The 17,853-nt window shown below is 42.4% G+C and overlaps 1 protein-coding gene and 1 long non-coding RNA gene across 2 annotated transcripts; one reads left to right on the top strand and one right to left on the bottom strand.

Moving 5' to 3' along the window:
• Positions 1–106: 106 nt before the first annotated feature.
• On the top strand, positions 107–7,726 carry clta (clathrin, light chain A). Its single transcript, XM_061274940.1, has 5 exons — positions 107–405; positions 1,072–1,100; positions 1,727–1,844; positions 2,030–2,141; positions 6,817–7,726. Exons 1-5 carry the CDS (start codon positions 228–230, stop codon positions 6,986–6,988), a joined length of 609 nt encoding a protein of 202 aa, XP_061130924.1. The 5' UTR covers positions 107–227; the 3' UTR covers positions 6,989–7,726.
• LOC133151700 (uncharacterized) lies at positions 7,224–9,319 on the bottom strand. The gene is made up of 2 exons (XR_009713974.1): positions 8,437–9,319; positions 7,224–8,352 (listed from the first exon to the last, which is right to left on the bottom strand). It is a non-coding gene; the product is annotated as an uncharacterized LOC133151700 (long non-coding RNA).
• Between the last annotated feature and the right edge of the window lie 8,534 nt (positions 9,320–17,853).

Below are 17,853 nucleotides of genomic sequence, written 5' to 3' on the forward strand. Positions count from 1 at the left end.
TGGGCATTCGTATTTGATTGGCCAGAGATTTAGACAGGGCTTCTCCTATTGGTTCTTCATCCAATCAGTCAGTTTTCATGGCTTTTTATTTGCCAGTCGTCCATTTCCGTTGGTCTATAAGCTTCATCTCTTTTTTTCTAGCGTGTCCTTTCCTTTCGGCTAATCACCCTATGGTCAATACCTACACCTGCTAAATATTTGCACATTTCGACAGAGTAAAAGGCAATATGGATGATTTTGACATGCTCAACTCACCGGCCACTGGTAACGGCGTCGGCTCAGATGAGGACCCCGCCGCGGCGTTTTTGGCCCAACAGGAGAGCGAAATTGCGGGGATTGAAAACGACGAAGGCTTCAGCATCCTGGACAGTGGAGACGTCCCTTCGTCGCTGGCGGATTCCAACGGTGGGTGACTGTCCCTGTCAACGGAGGACAGATTGATCTCACATCCCTGATAAAAGTCTTGCATTAGATAAGTTGTTTATAATGTACTATTCTGTCCATCTCGGTTACAGCTAGCTCTGCTATGCTAACCTGACAACACGGTACTTTTAGGGGAAAAATATCACAATGATAAGAATAGAAACAAATTGACGATTGATGGGTATGTGTAGAATTAAGTTCATGGTCTGCTGCCAAGAAGAGAACATCGATAATGACATAACAATGATACCGTTTGAGTGACTAAATAAATAGCCAAAAAACAAAACAATAATAAATAAATAAAACACACACACAAATAGTAGCTTTTCCTTTTTAAATGTAGCACATAATCCCTCAAACTGCTCTTCAAAGGTTGCAAAAATGTAAATTTTGAGGAATTTGTAACTGTGATTTTAAAATTCATAATTTTTGCTTAAGTTTCATGACATAATGTATTATCAATCACATGACGTTGTGATTATATTAGTGAATGAAAGCCTTACATTGAATTGCAGTGCCATGAATTCCTTTTTTTTTTTTTTATCGTTGCACTTTGTACTTCGCTGATCATATTTCCGCAGAGGTGTTCTTAGGTTTTAAAGAACCCTGCTGGATTGTTTCTAACACTATTTCCTGTTGTCTTTGTAGATGGTGCTGTCAATGGAGAGTTCCATGGGGTAATTAGTCTTGACAATATTTTTAAAGATTATCACATCTTTTTTTTTTATTATTATTATTGTTTCTTAGTTTGCAACTCCAGATCAACAAAGCCAATGGTTTAATGTCAGACATTTTTAATTATTCAAATCAATTGTGAACAGTGTTTAACTCTAAAATCAAAATTGAAAATTTGCATACCACCCATGTAAATCTTTAGTAAAATTTCTGAAATCAAGCATGTTTATCTAAACCATCATAAGAGTTGCATGCCACAGTTTTACCACAATTCCACCTTGTAGTATTTTTCAAGGTGGATCACCACATTAAAGTTTGCAACAGGCAAAAATACAATAAGATTGTATTGTTTTAACTGATCTGGCTTCTAGAACCTTCCCAATTTCCCTTTCCTGTGCTGTCATTGCAACATTGCTGCCTTTTGCATTGTCAGGACTTCCTTTGGCCTATAAGAGAAGAACAAAAAATTGCATCAATTTAGTTTTTGCAGAGAGACAACTGCAAATTTCACTTGTGCTAAGAGATAAAAACTGCAAGAATGAATTCTGCAACTCTGAGCTAGTGGTTGGAACCATTTAGAATTGTAAGAAGTATCGGTTGTCACTACTCTGCATATCATGTTTCTTAGGAAAGCAACGGCCCATCTGATTCCTATGCAGCAATTTCCAACGCCGACCGCCTGCAGGCAGAGCCTGAAAGCCTTCGCAAATGGAGGGAGGAGCAAAGAGAGCGACTGGAGATACTTGGTAAGCCCAGAAGAGCTCCATTACATTGAGTGATGTTTTTTCTGCAAAAGGCACCCGTATGAGTATGCGTTAGTTAGCGCCGTGGTTGAATCGCCCGTCTCCTTCCCTTCTTTTTTCCCCTCCTTCCTCTGATTGGTTATGTACCTGGTAAAATGTGGTTTCTCTATGCTTACGTTCCTGGCCAGATGATAACTCTCGCAAGCAAGAGTCCGAGTGGAAGACCAAGGCCAAGGTGGAACTTGAGGAATGGCATGCCAGACAAAATGAGCAACTGGAGAAAACCAAAGCCAATAACAGGTACTGGCTTGAAAGATTGCTTCAGTCTTGGGGGGATAGTATTGGTAATAATAATAATACAAGTTCTGTGTCCGCACTAAAGCCCTGTGTTATAATGTACATTTAAATATAAGTTGGGCACTAAACAGTTTTTTTCACTCTCGTAAATCGGGTTTTCATAATGATAATAATACTAAATGTCATGTTGGTTTTGTTCTTTGAACGAGGTGATGTTCATGCACAGCTCATTTTGTGCACCAGTAAAAAACAGCTATGTCTTGAATTTGAAAAAAAATATTTTTTTAACTAAAGAGGGGTTCGGTGAATGCGCTTAAGAAACTGGTGGGGTTCGGGATCTCCAAAAAGGTTAAGAACCACTGTGTTGTATGAATAACCGTTGTTATTCTTATATGTGCGGTATGTGTATGGTAAGTACAGTTTGTGTACAGAAGAAATAGGGTGAATTTGATTGTTTAAAGTGTGAGAAATGTTGGCATGCAGTAAATTGTTCCTTCCTTAGATGTAAACCTTTTTTCTTTTTTTTTGTAAAGTGTAATACAGTGGTGCCTTAAGATATAAATGTATTGCTAACAGCTTTTGACGGATACAAGCCATCTCTTTACCAGTCATGACATGAGCAAAATCTCGAGCTGTGCTTCTCAGATTCCACCACATGAGGGCAGCAGCACACGTCACATCATCTGGCTACTATCCATCCATTCAAATCGGTTTCCTTACACTGGAAGGATTATATCAGTTGGTGGCAGTAATGAGCCTTTTTATTTTTTTTGTAATTAGTTAATGTCTATGATTTCATCGGGGGGAAATGATTTGGGATACAAGCATGCTGGGAGATCAAATTAGTCATCTTAAGGCACCAATGTATTGTAATTAGTTTGAAATTATATTGGCTATTATATAAAGTGTTGTGAGGTGTATATTCAGGTTTCAGGTAGTGCAGACAATTTCAAAATATAGGAAATGCGTGAACAACTTTTGGGTGCTTTACTTTTCTCACTTTTCTTGCTCCCTTACTGCTGTAAATAACAGCAGAACATAGGGTTAGAATATCCTCAACATTGTTACGTATATTAAGCTAGTAAATAGGTCAAAATAGTGCATAACCAGACTTCACTTCCTTCCTGTTTAGGCTCATGGCCATAATTATAGTCACAATTACATTAGAATGCTTTGTTATTCTGGCACAAAGACGTTTTTGTGTTTTGTACTGCCCTCTTTCTTTTTTACAAAATTTATTCCAACTGTACTGACTGGGCCTTGATCAGTGCTACAATGTTTCGACTGTCGACATTAGCCCGCTCTTCTGATTTTAGTTGTTTACACAAAATATTAAAATTGTGACTACGGGAAATCAGGTTTTAGACAAAGGATAATAGAGCGATTAGGCAACTTTTTTGTCAAATTCCTGACTGTGTTCTATGCTGCTACCATCACTACCATTTATCAATGGAAAATGGATGGCTCTGTAATACGAGGTGATCATATCATCATTAATGGCACTCGAGAGGAACAACAATGCGTTCCGTGACAAAAGGTGTCGCCACAATCAGGGATGAGAATTTTCCGTGGATTTCCGTGTTTTTTTTCCGTCTAAAGTATTTTCGTGAATCGTGTAAATCCGCTCTCGAGAGGAACAACAATGCGTCCCGTGACAAAAAGTGTGACCACAACAGAAGCACTTGACTATCCTGTACGATAACACTTGTTTCCGCGCTCTTGTTCCGCTCACTCTCTCTTCTCTTCTGCCCTCTTGCTGCTCTGTCACGCGGGCGGATGTTTGTCCAGGGTGCTCGATGAAGACTTCTACAAGCAGCCATTCTCTGAGCTCATTGGTTATGTGTATGTTGCTCCAACTAACACCTTCTGTCCTAATTTTGTGCCTTTTATTTTCTAATCTTTGCATTCTCACCCATGATCCAACCATGTGGCATCATATTCACCCCATTAGTTAGGACATTGACGTTTCCCATCAGTCTGTATCTCCCATCCACCATAGCTCAGCAGCATCGCAAAATTGCGACTGATTTCTCTCAGCATGTCAACCATGAGAGGAATGCTACTGCATGTCACAGCTCACATTGTCACTGCCTGCTGCATCTGTCAAATCGTTCTTTTTTTTTTCTTTTCACAATTGTGTAAATTGTGTGTGCAAGTTGTCACCCATTTAAAAAAAATGCCTTGGTGGCACTCGATTTTTTTTTTTTTATCTTAGTAATGTAATTGGTTCCAAATAAATGTAGGCGTACTGAATATTCATGTGCAGGATATTTTGAAGCAGTTGTGTACAGTAGTAAAAATACTCATCTTGATTGTCTCTTTAAAAAAAAAATTTAAACTTGCCTAAGTTGCATCTTCCTTGCATGGCATTTCCCCCTCAAAAATGGTTAGCCACAAAACAACCAATACCTCTGTAAAAAGACATGGTTACATATAAGGACTTTTATTGATTAAAAACATGTAACGTGTTCATACAGTCCACAAAACTTCTCATTTCAGTTTATTTCAAATAATATCTCGCCAAACTAGTTGTGTGCCTCATCGTCTTCCTGTCTTCTCTCAGGAAACGAAAAAGCAGCAGCACAGGCTGAAGAACTTAAATTTGTAGTTGAGCAACTTGTGTTTTTTTCTTTTTCTGTCTACCTTTTATTCTTGCTCTTTTGCCGCGGTGTGGAAAAGCATTACCTGCATACACGGATAATGTCAGGATTGTAACCCCAATCTTGCTTTAATTTAATTAAATAATCAGTAAAAGTGAGACAGAGACTCAAGATTTTTTTTTTTTTTTTTTAACAACACGTGTACACACCTGCTTCAAATGGGACATGCCAGCCAGTCGTGACCTGTGCAGCCTTTGCTTTTACTGTCTGATGCCTTCAATGTTCTGCAGTCTACATTGTGGTGTGCATCCTTACCTTTTTAGCCAATCCAGTCAGCAGTGTACAATTGGTGTAATTTGTCCTCTTTTCATAGAATTATTGACATTTTCATAGCCCAGTATGATTTGTAATTGTTGTGTAAGCCTATGGGAATTATTGCACACCTCAATGCAGTGAACTGGGTAAGTACTGTACACGGAATTTGCTGTCTGCGGTAGAAGAACCTAATTTGCATTAAACAAAACTGCCCTTTTTAGAGGTTTGCTTTGACTAGTCTTTTTCACCAGTCGCCCCTTCATTATGAAGACAGTGTCCCCTCCCCGTGTGTAGCAAGCAAATGTCAAACATTAGCTTTCCACAAAGCAAAGTGAAGGCTGCTCGCTGGTCATGCTATAACGTTCCAACGAAATAAAAAAAAAGAAAAAAAAGATACCACTCACTTTTTGCACGTTGGTTTAAAACATCCGCATTGAGCTCATTTTTTGGTTGTCTTTCATTTTGCCCCCTCCCCCTTTTTTCTCTTCTAAATTCTGACCTGTGAAACTATTTCTCCCTCCTTTCTTTTCCTATGCACCTTTAAAGCACACACATTAACCATCCTTGCTACCGCCTAGACCAGTTAAGTAACAAAACACCAAAATGTCCATTTAAGTTCATTTTGCTATTGTGATGGGATTAGATTGAGTTTTGAATATTAGTCCCATATACAGTATAAGCCCAGTTGTATGTATTGCCTCCTTTTGTGATGTGAATTGTGTTTGTGGTGACTGTGAAGTTTGATTTGCTCCTTATCCCCATTTTGCTTTGTGTATTTGCTGTTGTAGCTAGTAGTGAACCATGAGGGGGGAAGGGAGTGTTTGTTTTGTGTACAATATTCATAGGTAGGCCAGGTTTAAGGTTGCTATCACTGACATATGACACCTAATCAAAAACGCAAGTACAATTTCCACATGTGGTGTTTACTGTTTTTAAGTGTAGCCTACACGTTTTAGTTTGAGAAGAACGGAGTTGATTTTACAATTCCAAAACGCATCAAATCCACTTAAAGGAAGCCGCCAATTTCCACTTCCATGCATGGTAAAAGGCTACTATTGCTCAAACTCTGTATGGACTTGGTTAAAAGCAACAAACAAAACACTTGGTTGTGTAGTTTTGTTTTAATCAAGGGCAGCTATTAGTAATGGGAGTGCGCCCCTAGAGCGAGCTCCTGCAGTGGCTAAAATTATAAGCATGCAGAATGGCTTGAAACTCAACCGTAGCATTCTACACCAACAAGCGCCACATTTTCTTGTTGGATGGGTTTCCCCCCCCACCCTCCCTGTTTTTAATACAAACTATTCTGTTGTGCATAGTCACAAATATGGGTAAAGAGTATTAGGGTCGTTTAAGTTGTGTTCTGTCTTCCCTTGTCTTTCGCTCTTGGTTAACCTCTGTTGAACCAATTCACACTTGATACATTTACATGATTGATAGCAAATAAGAATGGAACACTTTTCAATGCATAAATGTGTCATTCACGGCTACTCAATGGAGTAAAAAGGTGTCAAGTTTGTCTTAGCCACATCTGTAAAGTAGGTCAGATTCATACTTTTTTTAAATCCCCCCCCAAAAAATTGTGAACAAAATTTCTTGTAAGCATACCGGCTGAGCCAAATTCTAAACAGTGACTCTCACATTCCCATTCAGATTTTGCTACCTGGTTATCAACAGAGGAATATCTCAGAGCAGTTTAATATTTTGTTATCATTTGTACATCACATCTTGTGCTGATTAGTTTCTATTCTCCCCCTTGGGCGTAGGGCGGCTGAGGAGGCCATGATTTCAGACATGGACGAGAACAACCCAGGCACGGAATGGGAGCGAGTGGCTCGCCTGTGCGACTTCAACCCAAAGTCCAGCAAGCAGGCCAAAGACGTGTCCCGCATGCGATCCGTCCTCATCTCCCTGAAGCAGTCCCCGCTTGTCCGCTAGGCTGGGCTGCACATCATTCAGTATCACCATTAATGCAAACACAACCAACATCTTGATGACCCACATCTGTATTTGGAAGAATTATTCCCCTTCCGTCTATACCTGTTCGCTGGTTTTCTGTTGTGGACGGATATAGCCAACGATTTCAAACCACGCAGAGTATTCTTTTCCTGACCGGCCTAGCCTCGGAACATCAAATCACTGTTTAGCCACTGAATATTTTTTCAATGGCGTGTCCTCCTACCAATGAAATGCAAGTCCATCAAGCCAGCGGATGGTACCAGTCCCATCATACCATGCTGTAATCCCCTCAACCTCTTGTAAGATTTCATTTATACCTTCCTGTTTAAAACCTCACATCAATGTGATCTGATTATTTTTCTGTTTAAGGACCAAATTAAAAAAAAAAATCAGTAAGTGTATTTTTAAGTGTCAGTGTAGTGCCTGCTTGTGTTCAATCTATGCATCTCCTTTTGAAAAGCGCCTAGTCTACTGGGAATAGTCCATTACATTACAATTCAAACATGTTGATAGCGCAGTGTGTGTGTGTGTGTACGTACTTCATGTTCACCTATGTACATATACAGAAGGCAATATATAAACAGAATTTTAAACCTATATGTTGAAAAAATCTGACTGTTGTGGTTTTGAAGAGAACAAAATATACGTCAAGTGTTGTTTGACCATGCATGTCCATTGCCCACTTGTTTCAATATCAGTAAAGAATGATTCAAAACACTTGACTTTCTGGTTCCTCTTATTCAGTTTATATAGTGTCCTCCCATCTAATAATTACCTTCAAAACTTTTGCTTAATGACAAAATTCATTACTGGCACACCAAGTAATACTGGTTCTTGTTGGAAATGGGAAATTTGTCTTTTAGCTTTGTTAAATAATGAAGCAACTCTCCTGTCGTGGCTTGCAAACTTGCCTCGCATATTGGGTCGCATATTCAATTTTCACCGTCGGCCTTCCCCTGTGGAATTTGTCTGTTCTCCCATTGCTTGCGTGGATTTTAGACGGTTGCTTTTGATTTTCTACCACAAAGCACGCATTTTGTGTTAACTGAAATCTCTATTGTCCGGACGGGAATGTTTGATTGCGTAATTCACAAGGCACCAATCTGTATTATATTTTCGGGAATTACCAATTCACCACATCCAAAATGCAGATCTTTTAGCGATGCCTTTGATGCTCGAACTTTATCCGTAGGTTCACCAAAGTCATCTGGGCCAGGCTTCTGCTCATCTAATGCAGACAAGCACTGTAGAGCTGAGGTGTTCAATCACTGATACTTTTGCAGCAGGCTGTTTGGCCAGCAGCGGTTAGCACCAGCTCGTTCAGTATTTCATCAAAGTGTTGGCTGTTGGTGAGACATCAGAAAGGAAATATTCTTTCAAATCTAAAGGAACCCTGGATGGAAAGTCAAGAAAGTTGGTTTCCTTACTTTAGCCTGTCTCTGGCCCAAGTGGGACTGCGTGCAACTTGTCTTTCATCTGCTGTATTCTTTGATTATTTGTTGTTTGTTAGAAAAGAGATCCACAAACTCATTTTAGTGCAGATACGTGCTTTGCACGTTTTAACTGTACAGGACAGAACCCTGAAACTGTACTGTCTGTAATCAATACTTGCCAATAATAAATGGTGGATACAACTCGCTGCACGCCCCTCTTTAAATGCCAGCAATAGTTGAGATGATACAGCTCAATTTATGTTCCCCTTTTGGAACAAAAAAACTTTCAAAAACGGAAGTAAAAATAGGTGACCGAGATAATATAGTTTTACTATTTCCTAAAAAAAAAACTGAAATACATAATGTCTCTTGACGTTCTGACATCTGTGCCTTGCGATTACCACGGGACTAACTGCTCATACAAGCAAACAGGTTATTAAAAAATTTTCAGAAACAGGAGTTCTGGCCTTAACCTGAATATATACGGCTTGTAAAAGTAGTTCGTGCCAAGTTCCTGAATTGGAAGAGGCCTCCATACAAGACTTATCAGAAAATGAGTTGCACAATTTGCAGCAAGAGCTTATTGACCTCATTTTACAAGCATATCTGTGGTCATATGTCAACATCCGTGTTCATAACGTTCAACTGTTATGTTTTTCATTATGACTAAAGTTTTGTTGTTTCTCTGTACAAGTAATGAATAGCACGCTGTTTTTCTTGTTATTCTTGTTTTTCTTTTATTTCATAGAACACTGACCGCTAGGAAAGTTTGATGGCAGTAGACCAAAGCATTTTCACAATCTTTTGGTGAAGAGACCAGTAGCACCAGGAAATAATTAAATAGATAAATAAATCATTGGATGCACAATTGTGGCCTTTGTTTGCAAAGTAGATCAAACTCACAGGTGGCGCTTTTGACTATTGTGGGTTCATTCAGAGAAGGTGTGTTCAGGGAGCACTGTGAGTAAATTTGACTGAGCAAGATTTCTGGGGAGCCAGGGTGCTGAGGGATGAGGAGGGACAGTCACCAGCTTAGCATGGGGTAATAGGTTTGGGTATTGGAGTTTTACAGGAAAACATTTAAGAGGGGACAGCGTTGGATGGTGAGACCAACCCCCACCCCTCCCTGCATTTTTTTATTTTACCAATAAAAGAAAAACTGTTTCAGCAAGCTGGAAGAAGTCATGTAATGTTTCCGGGTTTCAGTGAGATCAGAAGGAGCAATTGTTTATAGTTGTATTAAGTTCATTTTGTTTTTACTTTTCAATTACTTCACTGGTTCTTCTATCTCAAACAAAGTATTTTAGGTTGCATTACCTGACATGTTTCGGCTTGTACTTCCGCCTTCATCAGAGTGTCACCTCTGATGAAGGCGCAAGTATAAGCCGAAACATGTCAAGTAAACAATTGTTTGTTACTGTCGTCGTATTGAATGAACTGAAAGCTCCATCCAGAGCCTCAGTGGATGTATCTTGGTCATTTGAGATTGTTGTCAGGTCTAAATACCATCAGACATTCATTTACACGTTGGAAACAAAGAGGAGAAGACAACCAGTATTCTTTTGCTCGCGAGGAGAATTAGGTAGAGGGCCCAGTTCACAGTCCTCCATCAATTCTGGACTTCCCCCACCGCTATTTCCTCTTTTTATTTGGGTTGCCCTGGTTACAAGAGACGTTGCTACACTAAAGGGAGGGGAGAGTGTGTCTGTAGCAACGCTGTTTCAGCTAGCTAATAATGTTGTGTGGTCCGAGGCCGCATGGCCTTGGCCGATCCGTGACCCCAGGAATGCAGAGTCTGTTCTTAGATGGTTGGCAGCGTCGTTCCTGGCTGCAATCTCTAAACCTGGATGCCGTGTCTCTGTAAAACAATGCTCTAGACTTTCTTGCTATATTTCACACAATAATAATAATAATAAGTAAATAATCAGATACCTCTCGTGCAAACACTCTAACAAACGTTAAGTAGATGCGAGATAACTTGCATGAAGTCTACTTAAACAAACATTGAGTAAATATGGGATAACTAAACACTGTCTCGGACAAAACAATTAACAGAGAGAGAACTTCTCTTGAACTAACAAGAAACAAAGAACAAAGATGTTCTGTTTCTAACTTGTGAGGGCCTCTCAAAGATAAGACAAGGAAAGGGAGTATAAGGACTCCCCAAGGCTAGCCGGCACATATGTTGACTTGAGCGAAGATATGTGACCTTTGGTTCCAGGCCGACCAGCGCTTCAGCAAAACTAATTATTCTAACAATTGTAGTGGTGGGTAAGTTGAAGACGAAGGGGATCCTCGGGTAAGTCCAGAGACATGACCTCTCCACTGCTAACTATGAGGTGGAAGGCGTTTTGCTTGTGAAAGCCAGGCACAGCACAAGCCAAACTAGTTTTCAAAAAGAATGATCAAATCTCGACATCAAACCTCAGAAGCGATGAGCGGAGCATTGGTACTAAATTGGACATGGGGAAACAAGTTTGACTGGGTTTTGTAATGACCTTCAAGCTGAAGTATCGGGGAGGCAACATACTTCACACTGATATAATCAGGTAACAGGTAGACCCTCGAGCACAGCATGGCAGCGAACTAGTTTGAGTCGATGTGCTTTGAGGGATTCACCTGAGCAGGCTGTCCACTCATCCACTCTGTCCCAAATACTGGACACGACACGTTTGATACGTCGAACAAGGCAAGCTCACTATCCAGAAGTAGGAGTGCTGTATGTCTGGCGGCCTGCTCGGAGTCGAGCCTCTGTCTTTCCCCGTGCTGTATGTCTGGCGGCCTGCTCGGAGTCGAGCCTCTGTCCTTCCATCATGATTCCACGCATACTGTGACCCAGGTCAGGCATTCATCAGCCAGCCTGTTTGGCACGAAATGTTTATCAAGGCCTCTTGCCACCTCTACATCTTGATCAGTTAGTCGTAGCATGCCAAGAATGTCATCGCTTTTCTCACGCACCAAGTTCAACAGCACATTAACTTGGTCATCATCGCTTTCATTTAGTCCCAATGACAGTATCATTTTGCTGAACCATCTTATCCTTTGCAGCAGAGCTCCTTAAAATGTAAGCTAGCGTGTGCGGAGAGGAGGAGGGCTTAGGGGATACCCCAACTCAGTTTTTACGGAATGGAAAAAAGAATGCAGATTTAAAGGAAAACTACATTTGAGCTGTGTTGCTGATAACAAGATGAGGAAATGCATTTTTTTTTTTGCTTTCTGGTAAAGAAAAACAAAACACCATGAAAAAAAATCTGAAAGCGATAAAACAAAGACAAGGAAGACTTAAAGAGAAGGCAGGCAGACTTTTCTAAAACAGATACAAACACCAACTGAAAATCAACTAGTTGTCTGGACTCAAAAACACCTGACTGTAAAATCTGTGCTAACATACAACAACAACAAACCATGGTTTACACCAAACCTCAGGATGCTGCGCAAAGCCAAGGAGCAGGCCTACACGAGTGGGGACCGGCACCTGTTCAGGCAGGCCATGAACACACTGAACCGAGAGATCAGGAGAGCCAAGAGGTGCTATGGGGAGAGCCTGGAGAGACACCTCTCTGCCCATCCTGATCCCTCAACAACTGTGGAAAGGCCTGCAGAGCATCACGGGCTTCAAGAAACCAACCCCACGTCCTGTGGAGAACCCAAGGCTTGCAAACCAGCTAAACAGGTTTTACTGCATGTTTGAACGGTCCACCCACACAACAGGACCTCCTGCATCACAATTGACATACCCACCTCCCCCCACAACCCCCCTGTTCACACCTCCATTGTCGTTACCCTCACTATCCTCAGGAATGCTATTCCCTCCACAGACACCTTCAATTTCCTGGGATCCACAATCTCTCGGAACCTGAAATGGACCGGCCACATAGACTCTGTCCAGCAGAGGCTGTACTTTCTGAGACAGCTCAGGAAGTTCAACCTGCCACAGGAGCTGCTGAAGACACGGTCCATTGGGCGCCGTTGAACTGGACTGCCCTTACACCTGTCGATGGACCCCGTGGAGGCTATTTTGTGTGTTTTGGGGTGTTCTCTTGTATTGAGGGGTGCTAGGTGGCCGCTGTTGCTTTTTTCCCTTTGTCTTTTAGCTTTGATTTGCTTTGATGGCTTTTATCTTGTGCACTTTCTGACTTTCTTTGTGGCGCCGTTGTGTGGCAGCCTTGTGAGAGCCTATTGAGTTGCGCTCATGCCATCTGTGTGTTTTTTGTATACCCACTCTGTGGTATGGATACTGCTGGGGCCTGAATTTCCCCACCCCTGGGGATCAATAAATATTCGATCAATCAATCAATCAATCATCCAGTCAATCCTCTACGCCTCCATCACTGTCTGGTTTGGATCGGCCACCAAACAAGACAAGCAGAGACTGCAACAGACAATCAGGACTGCGGAAAAGATAATCGAGACCAACCTCCCATCTATCCAAGACATGTACCTGTCCAGGACCAGGAAACGAGCAAGCAACATCTCTCCAGACCCTTCTCACCCAGGTCACAGTCTGTTCGAACTAATCACCTCCGGACGGCGTTACAGAGCCCTGTACGTCAAAACCAGCAGACACAGCTTCTTTCCTCAGGCTGTCGCTCTGATCAACTCACACCACTCATAGAGTCTCAGAGACATCCCTGGGCAATAATATCCTGTTCTTGCCACTCAATGTTGTTAGTCACCTGAATGTTGTTAGCCACTTAAATGTTGTACAAAGGAGTCAAAGTTCTTGTTTGGCATGCACAAACTTGGCAAATTAATTCAGATTATGAAAGTGTCATTACTTCCGTGTTGTCATTTGAAAAGATAACAAAAATCGAATGGCTGGAGTGACTTTTGTGAGATACTCCATGTCCAAGAGCTGGCTTTCTTTTAGGGAGAATGTCTGTTAATCATTATCTGATAACAATCTGAATATGAGCTATGCAAACAAACGTGACTGCATCTGCTGCCACAGTTAAAGCCAGCCTATAGTACAATAGAACCTCTGACTTCGACCATAATTCGTTCCAGAAAACTGGAATCCGATTCAATTCTTCTCATAAGAAATAATGGAAAATGAATGAATCCGTTCTGATGTAGCGACAATGGAGCCTTTTGAGTAATAATTTGTGATTTTTGTGACGTCTAATACACTTAAAAAGGTTGTAGGCCCTGTTGTGGGGCACCGTTTTGCTAGGCGGAGGGATATGTGACCAGACACAGTCACTGGGGACAAGAGTGGTGTGTTGATTACATAATTTGAAAAGTAAAATTTGTTACAAAGTATCAACAGAGAGCAGGGCTAAAGTAAAAGTTGTTACAAAGTATCAACAGAGAGCAGGGCTCGACACAGAAGACATGAAATAAAACTAGACATTCTCCCTGGAAGAAAGTTTGAGAGACTGACAACTCGTCACAGTTACCCGAGCGTATACGAATGATGTGAGGCATCAGGCCTGACAGAATAAAGGTGACATCGAATTTTATGTCACCTTTATTCTGTCAAGCAAGGAATAGAGGATAGAGGAAACGGAATTTCAGTTTCTTTGTGTGTCTTGACATATGAAGGGATTGACAATAAAGCTGACTTTGACTTTGAAAACATCATAAAGCATAAACAAACCAGGCCTTTCTGACAAAATAGCCTCAAAGGGGGATGAATCTGCCTACAGGGACAAAGTGGTCTGGCTATCGGAGTGGTGCGGAGAGAACAATCTGCTCCTAAAGACGGCTAAAACCCAAGAACTGGTGTGGTGAATGGTCTTTGTTGTTTTGCTGGTCTCCAAAAAACACTCGGTGGACAATGGCTGTCCCGGCCAAGCACTCCAGTGACACACCGCTGATTGGGAAAAGATTTTATTCAAGTGATGTCTCTCCAAAAGTTTGAGTGGCCCCAAAAGCAAAGATGGTTCAGCTCTCGACGGCACAGATGTTCGCCCCAAAAAAGCCCTCGCGCTTCTTGCTCTTGCCCCTTGCGCCCCTGCGCCTTGCGCGCCCCTCGCTCCTTGCGCTCTCGTTCTTCTCTCTATCTGTTCTCCCCCATCATTTGTACCTCGTAAGACAACAGCTGCGGTCCGAGTCTCACTCTACTGGTTACTTCCGATGCCCTTAAAAGTGCATGGACAAAGGTCTTCCTGGTCACGGACGAATGGCCCTTCCATATTCTAAGTACCTACACATTGCTGAAACTAGAGCTTCTCTGTACCGCAAAAATAGCTTAGGGTCTTCTCACTGCTGCAAGGTCGCCATTTAAGGTGACATACAGTGACGCATAGAATCCAAAATTTACCTCACTGGTAATTGATTTTAGGAGGAAAAATAAAACGATCATTCCACCACTTATCATCAACGGGGTCTGTGTGGAGAGGGTTTTTACCCTACAGCGGTAGTGGCATTGAATGCAGCTAAACGTAAATGATTATGTCTGTGTATGTTCTTCTGTGGGTTTTAGCTTGTATTTTTTAAAATATTTTATTCTATTTATTCTGTTTATTTTTTATCTCATGCGTGGATCGGGTGGCACTTTTTAAATTTCGTTATGTTACAATAACAAAGATCTATTCTATTCTATTCAGCTTACAAGACCCTGACTGTGGTAGATTGGAATCGAGCACTCGGTGCTCGACTGTGTGGTCTGTCTGTATTGGGAGTCGGGGGAGATGTTGACTGAGCGGGCAGTAAAAGATCGACTTGTACTGCATCCTTGCCTCCGTGTATTATTGGTGAAACAACCAGTAAGCAACCCACGGTTAGTGACAACACTACAACAGTGTATCAGAGCATAAAGCCACAACATGGTGTCAGAAGACGGAGTTACGGAGTAAGTCAAGGACAGTATTCAACACGTGTTGACCGAAGGTAAGCGGCAAGCTAACGGGAGCTAACACAGCCGACATGGAGCAGTTCAGGCCACCGTCTCCGCTGATAATCACGGGGAACCTCGCTGAAAACTGGCGCAGGTGGGAGCAGCGTTTCCAGCTCTATATGGTTGCTTCTGGCGCGGTGGATAAAAATGAGGGGGTTAAAATTGCCATCCTGCTCCACACTGTCGGCGAAGAGGCGCTGGAAGTGTATAATACACTTGCCATTACCCCAGAAGGGGAGGAAGCAACGATGGAGGAAGTTTTGGAAGCATTCAGAGGCTACTGCAGTCCACAAAAGAACGTTGTTTTTGAACGCCATCAGTTTTGGTCACACACAATGTCATCAGGAATATCGGTGGACAGATTCATCACAGAACTACGTCAGAAGAGCAAGAACTGTGAGTTTGGAAGACATGAAGATGACATGATAAGGGATAAATTGGTGTTCAGCATTAGTGATACCCATCTGAAAGAGAGACTGTTACGTGATAATGCACTTACTTTACGCAGAGCAATGGAAACATGTAGATCAGCAGAACTCGCCAAGTCACAAATACAAGCGATGCAAGCGTCACCTGTTGTCCATGATGCCTCAGTGGATGCGTTAAATAGAGCAAGAGTGCAAACACGCAGCTGGGACAAGAACAAACCAAGCTACAAGAAGCAGGTGATGACTGTGTGCCGTAAATGCGGAAACAAGCACGAGCCTCGTCAATGCCCAGCTTACGGCGCTGTGTGTCATAAATGTGGAAAAAATAACCACTTTTCAAAGGTGTGTAGGGGTGGCTATGAGAAAAATAGCCATTGTAAGACAAAGACTGTAAACAATTTAGAAAAAGAAATGGACTGTTTATACATAGGCATGATTGGAAATGGAACCAAGAAAACAGCACACCAAACAAAGGACACTGTATGGCGCGAAACAGCCACGATCAGAGGTGTTGCAATTGACTTCAAGCTGGACACTGGTGCTGACGCTAATGTGCTGCCCAGGCAGCTATACCAGCAGCTACCAGGTCCCGTTCAGCTGCGTCCAACAAAGACTATGTTGATAGCTTTTGGAGGGGCACGCCTGACAGCAGATGGTGTTGCATCTTTAGAATGCAGAACGTCTAAACGCAAGGCTGTGCTGGACTTCCACGTGAGTAGCCAAGCAGACAAGCCAATTCTAGGAGGGGAGGCTTGTGAAGAGCTGCAACTGGTGAAGAGGATGGGGTCGCTCGCGGCAAAGGCTCCACAACAACAACAACCGCCAGCCACCAAAGAGGAGCTACTACTAAGATATGCTGATGTATTCACAGGATTGGGGGAATTTCCTGGAGTTCATCACATACACGTCGACCCCAGCGTCACTCCTGTGATTCACGCATGCAGGAATGTACCCCTCTCCATCATGGATGCGCTGAAAGTGACAATCAAAGACTTACAAAACAGAAAAGTGATAACACCGGTGAATGAACCAACAGAATGGGTGAACAGTCTTGTTGCCACTAAGAAAAAGAACGGGTCGCTGAGGGTGTGTTTGGATCCTTGCAACCTGAATGAGGCAGTCAAGCGCCAGCATTACTCCATTCCTACTCCTGAAGATGTGCGCAGCAGACTGGCTGGAAAATCCGTCTTCTCCATCTTGGATGAGAAGGATGGGTACTGGCAGATCAAGCTAGATGAGCCATCATCTAAGCTCTGCACCTTCAACACGCCGTGGGGACGCTTTCGCTTCCTCAGGCTACCATTTGGGATTAAGTCGGCCAGTGAAGTCTTTCAACAAAAGAATTGTGAGACCTTCGGCGACATTCCAGGTGTGTACGTCATAGCAGACGACATGATTATAGCAGCATCGTCAGAGCAAGAACATGATGAAATCCTGCAGAAAGTAATGGAGAGAGCAAAGTCTGCCAATGTGAAATTTAACAAAGACAAAATCCAGTTCAAAGTGAACACAGTAAAATATATGGGACACATCATCACGGCAGCAGGACAGAGGGCTGATGACGCCAAGATCAAAGCGATTGTCGACATGCCGACCCCGGACGACAAACAAAGTCTCCAACGCCTGCTGGGAATGACAAAATTCCTGGCGCAGTACATACCAAATGAAGCCTCACTCACGGCACCCCTCAGACAGCTGCTAAAGAAGGACGTAGCATGGCAGTGGTGCCCACACCACAGCGCAGCACTACAGACGCTGAAGTCTACCCTCACACAAGCGCCTGTTCTGAGGTACTACGATCACAAGCAGCCGCTGACTCTGCAAGCAGATTCCTCAAAGGATGGGCTGGGAGCCTGTCTGCTGCAGGATGGCCACCCGGTGTGCTATGCATCAAGAGCGCTCACGGACACTGAAAAAAGATATGCGCAAATCGAGAAAGAGTTACTTGCCATAGTGTTTGCTGCTAAAAGGTTTCACCAGTATGTTTACGGAAGAACAGTAACAGTGCAGTCTGATCACAAACCTTTGGAGGTCATTGTGCGCAAACCACTGAGCAAAGCGCCAGCACGGCTGCAAGGGATGCTTCTACAACTACAGAGGTATGATTTGAATGTGACATATACACCAGGCAAACACATGTAC

This window comes from Syngnathus typhle, linkage group LG3, assembly GCF_033458585.1.
Source record: "Syngnathus typhle isolate RoL2023-S1 ecotype Sweden linkage group LG3, RoL_Styp_1.0, whole genome shotgun sequence".
Lineage (NCBI taxonomy): Eukaryota > Metazoa > Chordata > Actinopteri > Syngnathiformes > Syngnathidae > Syngnathus > Syngnathus typhle.

Excerpts from the sequence above, each read along its gene's own strand:
- clta (XM_061274940.1), top strand. The coding sequence starts at position 228 with ATGGATGATTTTGACATGCTCAACTCACCGGCCACTGGTAACGGCGTC. Across the intron at positions 406-1,071 it reads GTCGCTGGCGGATTCCAACG|ATGGTGCTGTCAATGGAGAG; the intron begins GTGGGTGACTGT and ends TTGTCTTTGTAG. Across the intron at positions 1,101-1,726 it reads TCAATGGAGAGTTCCATGGG|GAAAGCAACGGCCCATCTGA; the intron begins GTAATTAGTCTT and ends CATGTTTCTTAG.